Here is a 21,573-nt window from a genome sequence, read left to right as displayed (position 1 = left end):
GTGGCCCTTAAAATGTTTCATTACAGCTGTAACTTCAGCGTTTGACCAGGACACCTTCTGCCCTCTCCGTGGGTTTTCAGTTTCTGCCTCACTCTCACTCTCTGTACAGAAGAATACATACTTTAGTGAGTTCTAACTCTACGAGAGCTCATGTGCTTTGCAACATTGATGGTGCCATTGCAATTTAAACCTCTGGTACCTTCAGGAAGTTCAGTGGTGCTCTCAATGGGCATCTTCTGAACACCTGCAGACAATCAGTCATTAAAAAAAAAATAATAATAAATAAATAAATAATATATATATATATATATATTTTAGTAATATCCTGTTATAAATTCTGGACTAATATAATACAAGGTAACACTTTATAATAGGGAACACTATTAACTACAACTTTTCCCTCAAATTCCTAATTTTCTGCTTATTAAAAGTAAATAAGATAGTTGTTACATTAAGGTATTGGGTAGGATTAGGGATGTAGAATAAGGTCATGTAAAATAAGCTATTAATAAGTGCTTACTACTACTACCACCACCACTACTACTACTACTACTACTACGCACACTAATAAGAAACTACAGCGGTGTGAAAAAGTGTTGGTTCCTTATTTTTTTGCATGTTTATCACACTTTAATGTTTCGGATCATCGAACAAATGTAAATATTAGTCAAAGAAAACCAATGAACACAACATGCAGTTTTTAAATGAAGGTTTTTATTATTAAGGGAAAACAAAAACCAAAACTACATTACCCTGTGTGAAAAATGTTTGCCCCTACACCTAATAATCGGTTTGGCTACCCTAAGCAGCAACAACTGCAATCAAGTGTTTGCGATAACTTCCAATTAAATGTAAAGTCTGTTACAGCGCTGTGGATGAATTTTGGTCCACTCAACTAAGCAGAATTGTAATTCAGCCACATTGGAGGGTTTTCAAGCATGGACAACTTTTTAAAGTCACGCCACAGCATCTCAATAGGATTCAGGTCAGGACTTTGACCAGGCCACTCTTACATTTTGTTTTTCTTCAGCCATTCAGAGGTGGACTTGCTGGTGTGTTTTGGATCATTATCCTGCTGCAGAACCCAAGTTTGCTTGAGCTTGAGGTCACAACAGATGGCCAGATATTCTCCTTCAGGATTTTTTGGTAAACAGCAGATTTCTCCATTTATCACAGTAAGTTTTCCAGGTCCAGAAGCAGACCATGACACTACCACCACCATATACAGCAGCTAGAGTCCTTACGAGGTCAAGAAAATATGATCATATTACCCCAATTTTACAGTCTCTGCACTGGCTACCTATTAAGTTCTGTATCAGTTACAAATTATCATTACTTACCTATAAGGCCCTAAATGGTTTAGCTCCTGCGTACCTAACTAGCCTTCTACCACGCTACAACCCATCACGCACCCTAAGGTCACAAAACGCTGGACTTTTGGTCGTTCCTAGGATAGCAAAGTCCACTAAAGGAGGTAGAGCTTTCTCACATTTGGCTCCCAAACTCTGGAATAGCCTTCCTGATAATGTCCGGGGTTCAGACACACTCTCTATGTTTAAATCTAGATTAAAAACATATTTTTCAATTAGCAATAATGCATCTCATAATTTGTGACTGCAGTTGTATCTGATCAAATTTAGCTTGGGTTAAACTAATTAATTGTACTTGGTTGGAACAGCAGCTATGCTAATGATGTCTCTATGTGTTTCTCTGTTTCTGCTGGGATTGACATCCTGTGGTAACTAGGATTTACACAAGCTCCAGTCTGGATCCAGAACACCTGAGAAGAGATGATGCTGACCCCTCAGAGGAACTCAGATGATGTTAACACTGAACCAACATACAGAACTAACAAATATTGCTGCTTACTATGCAATCACATTATAATTGCTGTTAATAGTTTTCATCGTCTGGTTGATTATGTCTGATTCCTGTCATATGCACATAAACTGACAGTCACCACTTATAAGCTACTACTAAATAGTGTAGAAACTTAATTTTATGTGAAGTTGCTTTGCAATGATTTGTATCGTAAAAAAACACTAATCAAATAAACTTTTTACTTTTTTTAGTTTGTGAAAAATGGCTCTCACTGTGGTTCATTGGAGTCCCAAAACTGTATAACCTTTTCCAGATTGATAGATCTCAATTACTTTCTTTATCATTTGTGTCTGCATATTTTTGAATGTCGACATGATGTCTAGTTTTTTTAGGATCTTTTGGTCTACTTGACTTTTTATCAGACAGGTCCTATTTAAGAGATTTCTTAACTGTGAAGAGGTGTGGCTGGAGAAACTGAACTCAGGTGTGATAAACCAGTTTCAAAGGTGGGGGGGGGCACTTCTGAACAAAGGGCAATGTAGTTTTGGATCTTGTTTTCCCTTAATAATAAAAACCTTCATTTAAAAACTGCATGTGTTTACTTTTAAATTTGTTACCTTTGACTAATATTTAAATTTGTTTGATAATCTGAAACATTAGTGTGACAAACATGCAAAAAAATAAGAAATCAGGAAGGGGGCCAACACTTTCAAACCACTGTAGTTTAGAGACCCTAAAATAAAGTGTTACCCAATATAATTTTCGACTTTGATGATTTAAAAATAAAAAAAACTTAGGTGACACATACCAGCATTACTGGAGTTTCCCGCAGCTCCAGCAAGAGCCTCATCATCAGATTCACTTTCTTCAGGATCACTGTCATCAGAATCGGTCATGTTGATCTCATCTTCAATGAAAAATAAAACTCAGAACATGAAAAACATCTGCATTCAGAAGTGAAATAACACAATCACACACCATTTATAAACCATTCCTAATGACAACGGACACAAGACATATTTCAGAGATTACTTTTCTTAAACCTCCCTGTGAGTTTAAAAGACCCGCTGTGCTAAACATGCTAGGATGGACGTACCTTCAATCTCAATGTCATCAAGGGATTTGCCTTGAAGATTAGGAAGACAGCCCTTTTCCATGGCTAACAGTAGCTTTGATATTTTAGCAAGCTGAGTAGTGGCTTCTGGCAGTCTGTAATAGTCACGGTGGACACGGATGTCATGCCCTAAGAAATCAGCAACCTGATCTAACTCGTTGTTTTTCAGGTTTAGGATTTGAGAGAGCGTAGCCACGTGCTTGCGAAGATGAGTGGATCTGAGAAATTCTGGATTTTGAGCTCCACATTCCCTTGCATATACCCTCAGAGAGTCCTGGCCTCTGTAGTAACTCTGGCAGTTTGGCCGAGCAAACAAGAAAGTATTAGTGTCTAGCACTCCACATGTACCTCTCCTGCTGACCAGTAGCATCAGGGCATCGACCATATCAGGAGAGAGAAGAACCGCAACCTTTCTTCCCCTCTTCCCCCTGATCTCAACTCGACTGAAATGGCTGCAGAGTTTCTGCTCAAACTTGCTCAGGCCCATCGCTACATCTTCATGGAGAGAAGTGCCGTCCCTTTCATTGAAAGCCTTCAGCGGCATTTTAGAGACCTCTCCTGCACGTCTGCGGTTGAAAACAATGATTCTGGTGAGTGTTGCTTTGGCCAGTTCTGCATAGCTTTGAGGAGATGCAGTCTCTTGTAGTTTATGAAAAGCAGTATCTGCAGTCTTCTCAAGGAGCTGATGAAGAGACTGGACATCCTGGGTGAAGGGAAGTGTTGATGGCTTGTTAAATTTGGCCTCATTCAGTGTCACCAAAGCAGTGTGTGAGATCATCTCAGACCACTTTGAGGAGTAGAGCTTTTTGAAGGTCTCTGTTGATGAGATCAATTCCTTGTCTTCAGACATCAGTGCTCGGCACTGAATGATTTCACAAATCTTATTCAACGAATGCCCCAGTTTCAGGGCAAGGCTTGGGCTTTGGTAGCAGTGGCTCTCATCATCATAGCCAGACACCATTTGAACCGCTCGAATAAGTCTATGAAAATTGGCAGGTTTCAGAGCTTCTTCAAGACTGTACACAGAAAACTGTCTACGCAAAGTCAGCAACAATCTTCCAACTTCACGGAGTTTTTGTCGAATATACTCAAATTTGGTAGGGTCATGACCATGTTTGTTAAAAAACGACTGTGCAAGCTGAAGAATACTCAGGTCATTTTTGACCACAGCGGAAATGTCATCCTGCTTCATCACACCTAAGAGTTTCCAAACTCCTTGTGATATGTGCTGACTGAATGAAGACTCTGCCATAGATGCCAGGCCCAAGACTCTCCTCCTCCCTTGCTCTTCACTGTCAGCTGCTGGTTTTGAGGGACATCTTTTTAAATGACGCCACAGATCTCTCCGTACAAACAACCCTTTGCAGTACATGCAATGCAAAAACTGCTTTGAATCACACTTTCTTTTTGGTGCTCGTTTTATTTTAAGAGCCCCCTCTCCAGACTGTAAAACGTCAGTGTTATGCTGAAAGTTGCCCTTGTTCCTGAGCTTTTGCAGCATTGCTTTACGTTCTTTTGAGTGAACTGGGAGTGACAAAGCCTGAACAACTTCAACTTCAGCCATATGAGTTTTCAAATGGCGCGCTAGCTTGGACTGAGGTTTCCCACAGATGTAACAATAATTCTTCCTATTTGCTGAACAGGAGATTTTTGGTGACTGCACACAATGATCACCTCCAGCCATGCTGCGTTCCCTCTCTTCTCTCAATGTTACTGTGCTTTTTGAATTCAAAAGCTTACTATTGTGTGATTGAGGTGATGACATAAGCACATCTGTTGACCTGCATACCACTGAGTCTTGCTTTCTGGGAAAGTCTGATTCACTGTCTGTCTCAAAATCAGTAAACTGCTCCTCATGACACATTAAATCAGACTCATCATACACACTTGCTGCTTCCATGACCTTCAGGACTCCTTTTCCTTTGCCCTTAGACACATTCAGGGTAGTTACATCTGATCTCAGATGTTCACTAAACTTAGATGACGCAGCTTCCTGTATATCTAAGAGTTTAGCTTGGTCGTAACGTGCTGGTCTTGTTGTCAACTCATCTGAACTGTCTGACTGATGGTCTGACTCTGACTGAGGTATGTAATCCTCATCTGACAGCTCATCTTCCTCTGAACTTACTTCCTATTGTCAAAATATTTATGATTAATTTACAGCACCGATAACTCAAAAATATGGAACAAATGTATCAAATCAAATATTTTCTTACACACAATGACCGTCTTCCATCCCATTCATGGAGCTTCAGATAGCAGGACTTATGCCAAAAACTGGAGCACACTATAAAAGAAATGTCATATGTCAGGACACGTTCAACCGCTAACACGAGATGCTATGCCTAAACGTAGAATAAGGTGAAAACAATGTAACACTCCTATTATTATTAATGGTATTACATATCTGTGCATTAGCAATGGTCTGAAATCTCCTTCTCTCCTACTGCCAAACTCAACAGTTATACCATTTTGAACTGACTTCATAACATTGATTAGTGATACTAAAATGATAAAAATAGAAATGTCATGATGTATAGAGTACAAATGACCATACTAACATTTACATCTCAGGCCAATCCACTTGAGAGCTGCAACAGGTCCCACACATTCAGCACATTTATCCATGCTTGATATTGCTGAAGTGACCACAACATGTCTGCAGACCTGTGAAGAAAAAAACATCAGTGAGTGTTAAATTAAAGCAACAAAGAAAGATTCTAAAACATACATGTGATACTACATTACGAGCTGCATTGTCTTTCAATAATAATTTAATGTATTTTTAATGACAGGGAAGTTGTGGTCATTTAGTTAATAAGATCACTTACAATCATTAAAAACATTTACGTTACAGACCTTAAAAGGTACTGGTCAATATATTACTACAAATCTACATTTAGAGCGGTCCTGGAGGGCCGGTGTAAACTCTGCAGGACACTGGCCCTCCAGGACCGAGTCTGGACACCCCTGATTCAGACATCGACTAATATTACTGAAAGTGAAAACAGGTCACTAAATACATGCATTTAGTAACAGCAAAGTGTACAGTTCATGCAGACATGGACTTCAGAGCAATCACTGTTGCACTGAAATAACAGTTCATCCGAAACATGTGAATACCTCCTTAACTCCTTCAACTGGGGCACAAAAGCTCTGCTCCTCATTCCACACATGCTCTTTGACAGGTGACATCTGAAAACAATGAAAAAAAGCAAGACTTATGTAGAGATGATTTCTTGCAACATCAATCTAACATTTCATAAAATATGCAATGCACATTTAATTACCTTCTCAACACAGTCCTGATCATCCAATAGTAACTGGTCCTTCTTCAGAGTCACCTGAAATTAAGGAAACAGAAATAAAAAATAAATAAACATCGTACTGCAGACAAAGGATTCAGGGACTGTACAAATTGATAATGAATTACCTTTTCCAGTCCTTCAGAGGCTGCACAGATACTGAAGTCCAACTCTGACTGATCACTGACAACTTTCAGCTGAAAACATGAAATCAAAAAATTTAATTAAAATAAAATAATTATGTTATAAATGAGTTACCAAAGCAAAATAAATAAATACAGTTGTGTTCAAAATTATTCAACCACCTAGAGACTGCAGTACTTTACAAATACAAGCTTTTCTGAAGATCCAGGATATAATAAAACTTGCATCTATAACAGTTCACTGGAATATTAAAAGTGATATTGTCAATATATAATGTAATATATTTGAGTTATAAGATTTTTTAATAATACTGCTATGTCATAGTTATTCAACCCCTATTCAACATTGCTGTTTTTAAATCACTTATTTGCATGGTGGGGAATGTAACAGTCTCAAAACACAATTAAGCTTTTAGAAACTCTATTAAAAACAGAATTAGCTTGAGCCGTTACACATACAGTTAACCCATGCATGTGTTGAAGTTAAGTAGCAAAAATATCAAAAGAGATCTCACAAAAGCAAAATTGAAGAAATATTGTATTACTTTAGAAAGGCTAAGGCTATATGAAGATTTCCAAGACATTGAAAGTTCCTAGAGACACAGCTCTCAGCCTTATTTCTTAGCTTAAAGTGTGTTTTACCAGAAAACCTTTGAGGTTGTGGAAGAAAAAGCACAATATCATAAAATGTTTAATCAGAGCAACTGAGAAAAATCTGCAATGTACAGCCAAAGACTTGCAAGATGACCCGATGAAAGGAGGAAAACCATTTCAAAGCAGTGTGTAAGAAGAACACTAGACAAGTATGGCCTTTATGTTGAGACATCTTGATGAATACCACTCTTGATCAAGAAGAACAAAAGGCAGACTTGAACTAACTAAAGTTCATTTGTGTAGACTTGTGGAGCTCTGGACAAATGTTTTATGGAGGGATGTGACCAAACTGGAACTTTTTGGACCCATGGATCAGCGGTATGTCTGCTGCAAAACAGGCAAAGCTCATAAGCAGAAGAACACCATCTCTATCGTCAAACTTGGAGGTGGATCAGTCCTGTTATGGAGTTTCTTTACTGCAGAAGTAAGTGGAAATCATGACTGTATGAAGGACATCATGGATTCTTTAAAGTGTCAGGCCATTTTGACAAGAATTGTTATGCCTTTGGTGCAAAAACTGAAGCTGATGATCAATGGACTTTCCTGTAGTCCAGTGATCCCAAAGTACACATCCAAATCTACTACTGCTTGGTTTAGGGATCAGTCATAGAATGTACTTGAGTGACCTGTTCAGTCTCCAGGCTTAATTCTCATTTCATATATCTGGTTGAATTTGAAGAAAGCAGCGGCAATGTGGAAACCAAAGATTATCAGTGATCTGAAAGCTTTTTCAGGTGTGGAATGGGCCAAACTGTAGTAGAGAGGTGACAGAAGCTTCTAAACACTTACAGACAGTGTTTATTGGTGATTTTAAAGAATAAAAGATTCTGCACAAAGGGGGTTGAATAATTTTGAACATGAATGTTTAGAGCCAATTCGAATTTTATCATGATTCATCAATTTTCCATTCTCAGAATCACTCAAAAGTGTATTAACAAACTTTCTCTAATACTTTACTGATGCCTTCGTTAAATTGATTTCATAAAATGTTATCCTCCACAGCAAATTGTCTTGCAAGTCAAGGGGGTTGAATAATTTTGAACACAACTGTAAATAAATCAAAAAATATAATAAAATAATAAATTAAAACGATAAAATAACAATAAAATAAAATCACTCAATCAATTGCAGTACCTTCTCTACGTCTGTGTCTTCTGACTGGGACAGTGTGTTGACTTCAAGAGTGGACGGTTCAACCACACTAAGAGTCTAGAAAAGAACATCAAATTAGTCATCTGTGACAATAAATGAGCACATAAAATACTGATATAAAACAAATTTTATAATCTTGCTTATATTTTATCAATGTGAATTAAAAGTAAGATTACAATATTTCAGATCAATATTTCAATTTTCAAGTGTTACCCAAGTTAATGTTCATGATTTTGTATGTATTACCTTACATGCTTATTTATATATATATATATATTCCAGTATTTCAGGTGGTGTGTGTGTGTGTTTACACCTGTGTTACAAGGACCCTGTTTTATGAGGACCATCATAAGAACATAGTCTTGACATAGTCTTGATGTCACATTGTGTGTGTGTTTAGACCCGTGTTATGAGGACCCCGTTTTATGAGGACCATCATAAGAACATGGTCTTGATGTTTGATCGAAGAATCTCAGTGTGTCTTTTGTTTGACAAAAGCCAGGTATTTGAAGACCCTAGTTATCACCATGACATTGGGCTGCGTGGATATGAAATATAAGGCTAAATATGGATCATTCACATCCCATTGTGGCCATATGATATTGAAAATGTCTAATTGTTATATTTAGATTAAGTATCTTGCAATAGGAGTTGGTAAAAAGTCAGTTTTATTTAATCACCACATATTTTTAAATGATAACTGAGTAGAATCAGTGTCTAAAGAACCTAAAGAACTCTGAACAAGGCACAGCAGCTATAAAGGTATCCAAGAAGTTCTTGAAATAATTGTGTTTGTCCTTAAAAGAATGGAACAGATTACATTCTCTCTTAGAAAAAAGTCTTGACTTGACTGGGACTCTTCAGTAAAGTCAAGACCAAGTTCTTATGATGGTCCTCATAAAACAGGGTCCTCGTAACACAGGTGTAAACACACACACACACACAAGACTATGTTCTTATGACGGTCCTCATAAAACAGGGTCCTCGTAACACAGGTGTAAACACACACACAATGTGACATCAAGACTATGTCAAGACTATGTTCTTATGACGGTCCTCATAAAACAGGGTCCTCGTAACACAGGTGTAAACACACACACACACAAGACTATGTTCTTATGATGGTCCTCATAAAACAGGGTCCTCGTAACACAGGTGTAAACACACACACAAGACTATGTTCTTATGACGGTCCTCATAAAACAGGGTCCTCGTAACACAGGTGTAAACACACACACACACAAGACTATGTTCTTATGACGGTCCTCATAAAACAGGGTCCTCGTAACACAGGTGTAAACACACACACACACACAAGACTATGTTCTTATGACGGTCCTCATAAAACAGGGTCCTCGTAACACAGGTGTAAACACACACACACACACAAGACTATGTTCTTATGACGGTCCTCATAAAACAGGGTCCTCGTAACACAGGTGTAAACACACACACACACACACAAGACTATGTTCTTATGACGGTCCTCATAAAACAGGGTCCTCGTAACACAGGTGTAAACACACACACACACACACAAGACTATGTTCTTATGACGGTCCTCATAAAACAGGGTCCTCGTAACACAGGTGTAAACACACACAATGTGACATCAAGACCATGTTAAGACTATGTTCTTATGATGGTCCTCATGAAACAGGTGTAAACATACACACATCCTGACATACTGGAATGTACATGCATGTAATGTAAAAAATAAAAAGTTACTAACATTAACTTAGGTAACAACTGATGTTTAATACCTTTACTTTACTATAATCCAATAAGTCAGAATGGACAGTATAGAGGTGTCAGTACCGTGCATCTCCATGGCCACTCAGAATCACCATAATCATATGTGATCTCTTCACCAGGACAGATGCTCCTTGTGGCAAATAAACATAAGTGAGGTTTTCCATCCACACGAATCGTCTTCATCCTGCTGTTTGGGTTAATATGGTCATCGTTTACAAGCCGCCCAAGAGAACCGTCATCTCGGGCTGCATCGACACTAAACAAGAGACAGACAATATCAGCACTGAAACCTTAGGACCAGCAGATGTCATATTCTGTGATCACCAATCATTTAACACTCATCACCAAGCTTTGAAAACACATGACTGATAATTATAGCAAAATATGACCTCTAATCATTGACATTTCCACTGACACATTTTGAATCATGTAAATTAATTACCAGTTAACATGTAGATCAAACACGTGTACATACCAGAGGAGTTTTCCATTGTAGCGAAACTCAAACATGAAAACTTTAAGTGCATCGTGATATATTCTTTGCCTCCGCTCACATTCTTCTTTGCTGATGAGGTCTCCTCTGTATTCCAGCAGGAAATCTCCTTTCTCAAAGTCAGTACAGCTGAACACACCCCTCCCTAAACAACAACAGAGAGGTGAAACCATCACGAGAACCACACGTCATCAACCGGAGACAGATTTAGTACACGAGTCACTTTAAATGCATAGAAAGAAAATTCTGTCATCATTTACAAACCATCAAATGGTTAGTAATGTCTTATTTTGCCCAACAAAAGATATACAGGACTGAGACAACCTAATGGTGACTATATGATGACATAATCTTCACTTTTGGGTGAACTATACCTTTAACTTGGCTCAATCAATTAATTTACCTCACCTTTAAGATGACTGATGAACCTGCCCTCGAGTCCATTCTTGTCTTTCTGTTCAAGTGAAAACTGTATGGCCTCCTCCACGGGCTTCAGCTTTCTCCTTCGCCTCACACCTTCAGCCATCCTCTGTGTCTGCTTTAATAACAATAAGAACTGTTGGACAGAATATATGTGGAATATGATGTATTCTGAGCATATGCTGAATATACTATTTTGACTGGTTATCTTTGTAAAAGTGCTTTGACACAATATGCATTCTACAAAGCACACTACAAATAAAGGTGACTTTAACTATTATATACAGTACATATTGGGAAGTGAAAAGAGCACATCTCTGAGTTTATTAATTAAACCAAGCTGAACAGTAATAATAGTAAACAGAACTGCCCCTCCCCTTCAGACTGTAGCCATGACAACAGATTATTATGATGCTAGACTGTTCTATTACTTTTACAGTTATACTGTGAACGAAAATAATGTAAACTGACAAGCACTGCTGAGTCTCGTCTGATGTTACTCTTTATAGACGAGACTTACAGTAATCACGCTAGCGCCATTAGCATCACGCGCTAGCTGCTTTCTAAAGAGCACTGAAGACACTCACGAACAAGCCAAACTGAGCCACAAGCTCTCAGAGAAACGGTTTAACAGCAGTATTACTAACCTTTCATATAATAGTTGTTTCCAACAGCTTCACACCACAGATGTCTTCGCTTCAGGTGCACAGATTGTGTCCGGTCCAAACAGGAAGTTACAAACAGTCACACTTGCCTCGCTGATTAAAGCACGTGTACACGGGATTTATAATTATAATAATAATAATAATAATAATAATTATTATATATTTAAATAACCATCTATGAAACGTTACATTAATAGCGTTACATTAATTTACAGATATTAAACCGAGTAATTACAGCTTTGATGTCACATTCATACTTTATATGATGATATTTAAGGAACATGTTTAATTGCACGATCAGTATGCATTTATATAATTAAATACAATCGATAAATTATTACAAAAAATGTTTAAATAATTACCAAACTGCATTAACTTACTTGTACGGCGCTATTAGCGGCAGAATGTAGCCCCGCCCACCGCCGCCATTTTGTTTCCCCGCCTTCCGATGCCGATCTAGCCAATCAGCGGCCTCCAAACTTACACAAGTGTAAAATATGCAAATTTTCGATGACGCGGATGCAGTACCGGGGCCGGGCTGCAGGGGCGCACTCCCGAGCTCAGAGGATACACAGTGTATAGTAAAATTTCAGATTTTTGTGGTATATTAGGACATGGCGCGAAACTTTGAGAGGGAGCTTCTGGGACATAGAGAAAGGCATCTACACTGTCGGAATTATAAGGACATGGGCCCTGTCCTCATAAACCCAAATGTCCCTGTAATGCTGGTGCGTATTCAGGTCAAAAGTCCTTGTAAACCACAAAAACCAACACACACACACAGCGCGCGAGCACACACACACACACACCAGTGTTGTAGTCGAGACCGGCTCATTCGAGTCCGAGTCAAGACCGAGTTCAGAGAGATTGGGTCTGAGACAAGACCTAAAGAAATCTTCAAGAGTATGTCAAATGTTTGGTGGAAACAATAAAGGTTAAAAGGGCCACATAGTATGTGGTTTAAAGGTAATTTTATTAGTATTATGAAGTGTTGTCAATATTAAGTGCTCATTTTCACATAACATCGTTGTACCATTATACACATCCATATAACCTTTCTAGCACACATAATATTACTGTACGACTCTATATTGTAATTCCACATAACACTTCTAGTACAAGTAACATTACTGTACCACTATACCTGTAAATGTTCAACTGTAACAGCTTTTACATAACTTTTAACATTGAAGCTTAACTAATGACTGCTAATATCCTTACAATGTATTGGATTATGTGCACTTTAGATGTTGTTTACAGATTACAGGTGGGCATAATTACTTTTCAAAAAAATAAGTGAGGAGACCATCCTGCTACCCAACCAAGAACGATGTGGTCTCATGATCAATCCACCCCGACTAAAAACACTCTCTACTGGCGCAGAGGAAGCGGGGACTGACAAAAGTTACCATTTTATTACTTTCTGTAACAGCAACGGATAATCTACTGCTAATTTCCCTGGATGGTGCGTTTTAATGCAGGGTAAAATACACACTAGTCCAAGTTTTTTTAGTTATGGAGGGCATACACACAAGAGCCGAGTGACTGTCCAGGAAAATTTCATCCAAAAGTGTGTATGTGCCAGGGGAAGAAAGCTGGATGAAATGCCATATAAGTTCAATGCCTTCTGTCAGACATTGTTTTTGAGGGGGAGATGTTTAGTGTTGAGACAGTCAGTCTGTGTCTGTATTCATTATATAATTTAATTAAACAATATTTGTTTTTTTCTGTGACCATTTTGTCCTACTTTGTAAAAATAACACAGTTGAGAGAAATAATGTAGCAATGTGGCTTTCTGGAAAGCGGGATCACTACAGGCGGATGGCAGGAGGGTAACTTAAGGCCGGTGACACACTGGCTGCGTGGCGTCTCTGCTGCGTGCCAGAAACGTGGTGGCTGCTTCGCGTTTTCTGTGTCTTTACACACCAGAAGCGTGCCTGCACGCGGCGCTTTGTGCACTGCTGCTGCTGTAGGTGACATAGAGGGAGGCCGCCGAAAAAACAGGCTCTTGTCTTCATGACAACAATATCAACTTTATTTTTTTATTTTTTTACACACCTACTGATAAGACACCGTCAACAGTATTGACGGCAAAATAGAGTATGTTTGACAGGTGCAATATTTGCAAATCGATCATTATTAATTTATTTTTAAAATTACATTTATATCTGAATTTATGTCAACCTATAGACTTTCAAATATCAAAATATCATGAATTAATATGTATTTGTGTACAAAATGACATATAAAAATATTTTCCTAGTATATTTTGCCTGGAAACGCTTCCAACATGCACGCGTGTCGCGTGAAAAATAGGCATCGGTTCTATTTCTAGCATGCACGGGTTTTCCGCGCGTCTCACGCAGGCAGTCTGCAAGATCTAACCTGTTAACATGGGAGCCGAATTAAAAACAGACACGCCACGCAGCTGAGACGCTTGCGCCATGCATCCAGTGTGTTGCTGGCCTAACGTCTCACGTCAAAAGAAAATCACCAGTCATTGGATGTGTCAATCATACATCAATTTAAATAAACATTAACATACAGTAATAATCATGAAATATTTTGATTGGGACTCGAGTGGACTCGGGCATAAGTCCGATTCCTAATATGTTCGAGTCCGAGTCAATACCGAGTCAAAATGCACACGAGTCCATGACAAGACCGAGACCATTAAAATACGGTCTCGAGACCGAGTCCAAGACCGAGTCCGAGTCTCGAGTACTCAACACTGACACACACACACACAGCGCGCGAGCACACACACACCCGTCATCAGAGGTTCAGTAGCTCTACATATCCCTGCTAAAAAAAAAACAACAATAAAAACAATTGCAGGTTTCCACTACAAATACTATTACAAACCATCAGCTTTTAACCATTAAAAGCATTTTAAAAAGGTTTTCTGTGCTGTGTTTTGGACATGTTCTGTTAGGATGTAGGGTTTTACCAAGCCACCAACAGAAGGTGACCAGTAGAGACCTATAGGGACCGTTAAAGTTTCCATTACACCAATACAAGTCCCACTGTATCCAGCAGAACCATTACAAATCTTGTCATGTTTATTCAGCAGATGTCCTCGATTGTTAAAGAATGATTGAGAAAGAGCAGAGTGCATTCACTGATGAACTGTGAGAGATTTAACTGCGAGTTTAGCGTGATGAGACACTGATGTTGATACTGTATCATACACACTACACATGTTCGATGGTCAGCTTTGGGAACAGTTGTTTGACTCCAGAATGGCACAGAAATCTGAGAGAGCGCCATCTATAGACAGATAAGGACACATTCAGTCCATTAATGTCCATTAATCAATCAATAACTGAGAAATCTGCTCTGTTTTTCTATTCAATCAAAGTTTCATCTACACTGTACTTTACAACCTAAAACACTAAATAAAAAAATAAAAGACAGAAAGTTTTGTCCCAATTAGACACGTTCATGAGAAATAAGGAGTGTCAGGACATTGACTTATAAACCTATTCAGGTAGAGAACTCTAGTGTACTTTAACACCTCCAGTATCATTACTGAATAAATGAACAGGTGCATGTAAAACTGTTTGAATCAGTCCCTGTATTTGCTCTTCTCTGTTCTTCTTGTGTTGAGGTTTTGCAAAAGCCTTTGCAAGAGCAGGTCTTTCTGGTGTTTTCTTTGGCTGGACCCGTGTTTCCTGTTTTAATCTGGACACGTTTAGCCGTTTAATCACCTTTAAAGTCTTCTGACGCAGAGACGGAGGCACAGACTGAGCAGGAGCTTCAGATCCTCAGCGTCTCTGCTGGAGAAGCTTCATCTTCATCTGCTTCGGGATCTGACAGTGAAGTAGAGGTTTGTGTCGAGTTTAACCAGGTCTGAGTGTGTAGACTGAGCTTTAATGTGGTTTCAGACTCAATCGGTAGTTTAGGATGGATTTATTCGGTCATTTTTTGATTTTAAAATTACATTGGTGCTTTTCAAACGCAGAATGTCTGCTGGGGGGAAATCCTATATGGCCAAAGAAAAAAATATATCTTTCTAAATAGATGCTAACTATATGTTGTAAAGAGTGAAGCTTAATTGAGTACTTTTATGAAGCTTAAAATATTTAGTTTCAACCTTGATTTGATTTGAAACATAAAACCAAAAGAATGGATAAAATACAAAGCAATTTAAGCTTATACATGTGCAAAAAGAAGTAGGAAGCATAATCGTATAATATCTTCATATACTAGAATATTAGGTGACAAACAGAATGTTTTTTTGTTTTGTTTTTACTGATCAATATGTAGGACAATATATATATATATATCTTAATGCTTTTAACTTTTAGAAAATGGCCAAGAAAAACATTTAGACTATGCAAACACAGAGACAGTAGTTTATTAAACCTCTCAAGATGAACACTTCTGAAGTGTTTGTGTGTAAGTCATTGCTTGAACTGTTTTTCTGTAAATCAGGTGATGCTGTCATAGTGGTCACACGTATACTGATGTCCTGACTGTGTCTCTCATCTACAGCTGTAGAATGGCCCAGAAAGCAGACAGAACTCCATCTACAGACAGGTGAGGGAACGTTGTTAGACCTCAACCAAAGAAGAACGGTGAAGAATGTCCAAACCCAGACTGATTCAGTCATTCTTCTTTATGTGTATTTGAAACAGTGTTTTAGTTTCTCACACATCTGTGTTTTCTTCATTAAACTCCACCAAATCCAGCCAAACAGCTGAAGGCTCCGCCCCCAAATCTGCTCTCCGCAAGACAGCGTCCGGCGACGCCACCAAGAAGAAGAAATGCAAGAAATCCAACGAGGATGCCATGAACAAGGTGTACACTAACCTGCTGAACAGCGTCTTCGGACAGGTATCTCACACTCCGTCACTTCTTACTACACCTGCTTCAGCTCTTTAATCAATCACTCATGCAGGAACGACAACTACATACAGGCATCTTCCTCTTTCACTCTGCTTTCTAACATCGCTTCATGTGATCACAGTCTGACAGGCTCCAAAAAGAAAGAAAAGGCCATGACATGCCAAGTTATTTAATATCTCTGAGTGATGAACAGATCAGAACTGAAGTCATCCCTTATAATGATGAACACTAAATATACAACAACCTTCAGATATCAATAACATAACTGATGTCAAACCTAGTCACATATCTGCAGTTACCTTGCTTAAACGTGGGGATGTGATTAATTGTGCTGAAATCTTTATTCTGGACAGTGCGTGCAGTATGACACAGCAGAGTAAGTCATCTATGCTTTGCTTGTTCACTGCTGAGATGTTGCTCTGATGACACCAGTATTTCTGCTGATTTCATGATGAAATGTCTTTACTCCTGACTCTTGTGTTTTGTGCGTCTCAGAGCGTGATGTGTGTGGTGGGTCTGTTAAACGCTCGTTAACCCCTGTAATCTCTCTCAGACTGTAATAATAGCCCATGACGCAGTTCAGTGTCACTCTTCATTTACTCTAACGAGGTTTAACGGGGCTTAAGCGGATGGGACGGACAGTGGTGGTGTTCGATTCATGACCTGACTCGTGCTCTAAACATGTGTCTGTGTGCTTCCTGTCTGCCGTTCATTTCTGATTCCTTCTTGTAGTGTTGAACACAAATTAAATGTGAAGTTTGAGTTTTTATCTGTTTTAAATGTTTCAGGTTACTTTTATATGAAATATTAAATCTGTTCCCATTCTTGGGAAATAATTTAAGATTTTAACGTTTATGTTTTTTGATAGACAAACTCAATTTTTTTTTCTACCCAGTGAAATTAGCAAACTTTATATTCAGATCAACTGACGATGATTAAAAGCTCATTTAATACTCAGTTTGAGTCACCATCTCTATTTCCAGTCTTTGAGAGTTTCTGCCTTTAATCTGTACTCTATTCTCCGTTAAGAGTGTTTGTAAAACTCATCAGAACTCAGTTTAGTGTCTCTCTTTGTGTTGCTGTCATCCGATGTGAGGTTACAACTGATTAAAAGTTAGAAAGAAATGTTTATTTTTTTTTATTTTTATTTTTTTACATTTTCAATTGTATTTAAATTCAACATGAAAAGAGTTAAATGGAGTAAAAACACAACAAAATATCAAAATAGCAGCATTTATGCCGTGTAAAACTGGAAAATCTGAACGTGTCCTGATTGATTCGGATCAGATCACCAGCACTTATAACAACCACATACACAAATAATGTGATCTCTCTGTGTTTTCTGTCAGGAGCGAGAGCTGTCTCAGCCAGAGCTAGACGGTGAGTATCACACCATCTGACCACATCACATCTCAGATCATCACATCACCTCAATCATTGCACGATCATCACATGTCAGATCATCACAACACAAATATTACATAGCAAATCATTACATCACATCAGTCATTGCATCATATATAATCAAATCATCACATCACAAATCATCACATCACATCATTCATCACATCATATATAATAAAACATCACATCTCAGATCATCACATCACAGGACATCAAATCACAAATCATCACATATCATCAAATCACAAATCATCACATCACAAATAATCATTCACAGATCATCAAATCATAAAATATTACATCACAGATAATCAAATCACAAATAATCCTAAAATATTACATCACAGATAATCAAATCACAAATAATCACATCACAGACAATCACATCATTACATCACAAATCATAAATCATCACATCACATATCATCAAATCATAAATCATTGCATCTCAGATCATCAAATCACAAATATCACATTGCAAATCATCACATCAATCATCACATCATATATCATCAATTCATCTCATCACAGATAATCACATCATATATTATCACATCTCAGTTCATCACAGATTGTCAAATCACAAATCATCACATCAAAGATTATCCAATCACAAATCATCATTCACAGATCATCAAAACCTCACATCTCAGTTCAATCATCACATCACAAATTATCATGTCACATCACAGTTCATCAAATCACAGATCATCTCAAATCATCACATCACACCTCTGTGTTCCAGAGCTGGCAGAGGCATTCAAGGAGTTTGATTACGATCAGGACGGCTATCTGAACTATAAGGATCTGGCCGAGTGCATGCGGACGATGGGCTACATGCCCACAGAGATGGAGCTGCTGGAGATCATCCAGCAGATCAAGATGAGGCGTCAGTATCTGTACACACTGATATGATAAACTCAAGTAGCATATATCAGCCTCTCAGGTCACATGGTGTTTTTGTGTGTTCAGTTGGAGGTCTGATGGATTTCGATGATTTCTGTGAGTTGATGGGCCCCAGGATGATGGTGGAGACGGCGGATATGCTGGGACTCAAAGAGCTCAAAAGCTCCTTCTGTCAGGTACAAACACAACCACAAACCCTCATAAATCACTCCATAGACCCACAGGTTACACTACAGTATACACTGTTCAAAAGAGTTCAAAATCAATCAAGACTAAAACAGCTGCTTTACATTAGAAAAATATTTCACAATTGTATTTTTTATTTTAAAAAAGCACAAGAGAAATCCAAACCCCCCTCTGGAAAAAGCTACTAAACCAAAGAAAGGTTTAAGCCCGAGTGCATTCAGTGTTCAGATTCATGAGCTGGACGTGTGTGCACATTAGTGCAGATTTAATTAGATGCCTCATTTGCATATTTCAACATAACATTTCAGAAAACTTGTAATACAAAAAACAATCAGTCAGCTGTAGTATGGTATACTCTATTTTGTTAACCCTATCCAGCTGTAATGTCTTGCTCTGAGTGTATTCGAGCAGTTTAGTCTGAGTAGTGAATGAAGCGTGTGTGTTTGCTGTTTGTGCTCAGTTCGACGCTGACGGTGATGGGAAGATCTCTCTGGATGAGATGAAGGAGGCTCTGAGGACGCTGTTAGGAGAGAAACTCAAGAAAGGAGAGCTGGAGGAGATCCTGAAGGAGCTGGACCTGAACGGAGACGGAACCGTGGATTTCGACGGTGAGAGATCTGCTCCAGACGCAGTGTAAAATATAAGCATTTATAATTCAGAGACGTGAGGGAGCAGTGATCTGATGTTGTTGAATATGATTGGACTCTTCCAGAGTTTGTGATGATGCTGTCGGTGCGATAACACCCTCATCTACTGTCAGCGTTCCTGATCCGACAGCACGATACGGGAAAACCTGGAATATCTGGGATCTTTAGAACTGTGTGCAATCATTCAGGGCCACAGTCATCTCTGTAATGAAAATGCATCTCTAGTTTTGTTCTACTCTATAGTATGGACTAATGCTAATTTAAATCTGTATATTTAAATATACGAATGGAGGTTGCCAAGTATTTTCTGTGAAATGAGTTGATGAATGTCTGGAAAAGCCATGGAAATTACTTCTGAGACAGTGAGAAACTCCTGATCATAGAAGACTTCAGTTTCAGGTCGAGAAAAGCGGATTTGTAATGATTTGTTAAAGTAATGCGTTGCAGTATGTAGATGACTGTGATTTTAATGTAAAATACTGTTTATGTATCTGATGTGTAAATGTATTTAGAGCTAATTTTATGCATAGATATTTGATCAAGTGTCAAGTTTATTTTTTCAGTTTTGTTAATAAAAAGTAAAAGTGTGAAAAAGCATGAGATTTTCTCTAAGTGTTCTACATTAAACATGTTTTTTTGAGTAGTTCAGGCTGAATATGTTTAGATGGCACAGAAGCGGAGCGTCTCGTCTGAGAGATGAGAGACACAGAGACTAAAGCATCAGAGGAAACCTTCTTCTCTTCTTCTCTCCGTCTGACAGTGATGTCATCAGCTGACAGTGTCATGGAAAGAGTCTGGAGGAATACGAGAGGAAGTCTTATCCTCTACCTGGAAGCAGAAGAGGCAGGATTATGAGCTCAGACCATCTGATCACACAGATTCACAGCAGAGCAGCAGTGCTGTTTAACCCCTCACACACCACACAACACTCAGTTATCAGCGTAAAGACTAATGTGAGTCTGAAGCCCAGTTCTGCCAAACCATGCTTTAATACAGCACGAAAAGTCAACATTATGACTATATTATTGATTAAGCATTTCATAAAAAAAAAATGTATCTCATATTTTTTTTAATCATAATTATGGCGTTAATGTGTGTGTGTGTGGTATATTCATAAATGTTTTGCTGCATTTTTTTCGAGCGGTTTACAAATATTGCAAGATTATTAAAATACCATTTTAGTATTTTTACTTCAAGAGTTGGTGATAAACAGAGTTTGTGCGCCCTCTGTTGGGAAATCCTGATCTTATGAACAAACTTAATGTTTTCGATTTCAGTTTTCAACATTTATAACAACTTATACATTATTACTCAGAAGAGTTAGCTGTTGTTCTCCGCTCATCTACTTGTTTTCTACAGATAACTTTAAATCTTTATTGATGTATTGATTGAACTGACCCTTTGACCCCTAGTCATCTTCCGCTGAGTTATAGATCTGAAGTAGACTGAGCGGTCTCTTGTGTAATGTTTCTCTGTTGGTCTGACGGTGTTCCTGCGGTGAAGTGTGTGTGTGTTTTGACTCATTTCTTCTGTGTTGTTTTGTTGGCGACGTAAGTGCGTCATCCGGGTATGACCGCGCGCGTGCGCGTGCACATCGACATTCGAGGCGGGAGCGCGCGGAAAACAGCGTCGTTCTGGGTGTCGTTCGTTCTACCCTGCAGCGCGAAAACGCGTTAAACGCGACGGAGAAGAACCCGAGCCGCAGCGACGCGCGACATGGACGGTAAGTGGAGCGCTGTGGCGCCGCGCTACTCCTTTAAACGGCTGGAACGGCCTGTTTGTATCCGCGCGGGAGGGAAAGTCCCGCCGCCGAAGTTTTGCTCTTGGTTTCGGCGGACAACCGGGCGTTCCGTTCCGTTCCGCTGATCGCGACGCTGTCCGTTATGGCCTCACATTATGGCCTACAGGTGTGTGTGTGTGTGAGAGAGAGAGAGAGAGAGAGAGAGAGAGAGTGTGCGTGTGTGTGTGTGTGTGTGTGTGTGTGAGAGAGTGAGAGTGTGTGTTTGTTTGAGTGAGTGTGTGTAAGAGGGACAGATTTGTTAGTCTTCCTCAGATAA

General features: G+C 38.8%; 3 protein-coding genes across 5 annotated transcripts in view; 2 read left to right on the top strand and 1 right to left on the bottom strand.

Annotated features, from left to right (window-relative positions):
* Nucleotides 1-11,954, bottom strand: LOC127962261 (uncharacterized). Of its 3 annotated transcripts, XM_052561810.1 has the most exons (14): nt 11,903-11,954; nt 11,505-11,615; nt 10,846-10,975; nt 10,420-10,582; nt 10,008-10,200; nt 8,172-8,246; nt 6,369-6,437; nt 6,226-6,279; nt 6,059-6,130; nt 5,497-5,602; nt 5,152-5,222; nt 2,630-2,728; nt 200-244; nt 1-101 (listed from the first exon to the last, which is right to left on the bottom strand). In XM_052561810.1, exons 3-12 carry the CDS (start codon nt 10,961-10,963, stop codon nt 2,714-2,716), a joined length of 936 nt encoding a protein of 311 aa, XP_052417770.1. In that variant the 5' UTR covers nt 10,964-10,975; nt 11,505-11,615; nt 11,903-11,954; the 3' UTR covers nt 1-101; nt 200-244; nt 2,630-2,713. The 3 variants fall into 3 exon arrangements, with proteins under 3 accessions (XP_052417770.1, XP_052417771.1, XP_052417772.1); XM_052561811.1 differs by having other exon boundaries at nt 10,846-10,993; nt 11,505-11,950; XM_052561812.1 differs by having other exon boundaries at nt 10,008-10,189; nt 10,499-10,582; nt 11,505-11,950.
* Nucleotides 11,955-15,217: 3,263 nt separating this feature from the next.
* Nucleotides 15,218-20,113, top strand: si:cabz01076231.1 (calcium-binding protein 2). The gene is made up of 8 exons (XM_052561822.1): nt 15,218-15,351; nt 16,020-16,064; nt 16,217-16,361; nt 17,723-17,753; nt 18,523-18,666; nt 18,750-18,859; nt 19,330-19,477; nt 19,582-20,113. The coding sequence occupies exons 2-8, from the start codon at nt 16,027-16,029 to the stop codon at nt 19,608-19,610; spliced, it is 645 nt and encodes a 214-aa protein (XP_052417782.1). The 5' UTR covers nt 15,218-15,351; nt 16,020-16,026; the 3' UTR covers nt 19,611-20,113.
* Nucleotides 20,114-21,098: 985 nt separating this feature from the next.
* LOC127962241 (transcription factor p65) overlaps nt 21,099-21,573 on the top strand; it is an 11,651-nt gene continuing 11,176 nt past the window's right edge. Inside the window, exon 1 of the mRNA XM_052561781.1 lies at nt 21,099-21,239. Within this exon, the coding sequence (XP_052417741.1) occupies nt 21,233-21,239 (7 nt within the window). The 5' untranslated portion in view covers nt 21,099-21,232. The remainder of the gene's footprint in view (nt 21,240-21,573) is intronic.

The sequence above is a fragment of the Carassius gibelio genome, chromosome B7, assembly GCF_023724105.1.
Source record: "Carassius gibelio isolate Cgi1373 ecotype wild population from Czech Republic chromosome B7, carGib1.2-hapl.c, whole genome shotgun sequence".
In the NCBI taxonomy this organism is placed as follows: Eukaryota; Metazoa; Chordata; class Actinopteri; order Cypriniformes; family Cyprinidae; genus Carassius; species Carassius gibelio.
The sequence above is the reverse complement of the archived record's forward strand: the minus strand, read 5'-3'. Positions and strand labels throughout refer to the sequence as shown.

What these genes read in the sequence shown, in the direction of transcription:
- LOC127962261 (XM_052561810.1), bottom strand. Translation starts at nt 10,963, where the DNA reads ATGGCTGAAGGTGTGAGGCGAAGGAGAAAGCTGAAGCCCGTGGAGGAG. An exon ending in GTTCATCAGTCATCTTAAAG is followed by an intron (nt 10,583 to 10,845) that starts GTGAGGTAAATT and finishes GTTGTTGTTTAG; the next exon opens with GGAGGGGTGTGTTCAGCTGT. An exon ending in AAGACACAGACGTAGAGAAG is followed by an intron (nt 6,438 to 8,171) that starts GTACTGCAATTG and finishes TCATGTTTTCAG; the next exon opens with CTGAAAGTTGTCAGTGATCA.
- si:cabz01076231.1 (XM_052561822.1), top strand. Translation starts at nt 16,027, where the DNA reads ATGGCCCAGAAAGCAGACAGAACTCCATCTACAGACAG. An exon ending in AGAACTCCATCTACAGACAG is followed by an intron (nt 16,065 to 16,216) that starts GTGAGGGAACGT and finishes CACCAAATCCAG; the next exon opens with CCAAACAGCTGAAGGCTCCG. An exon ending in CCAGCAGATCAAGATGAGGC is followed by an intron (nt 18,667 to 18,749) that starts GTCAGTATCTGT and finishes TTGTGTGTTCAG; the next exon opens with TTGGAGGTCTGATGGATTTC.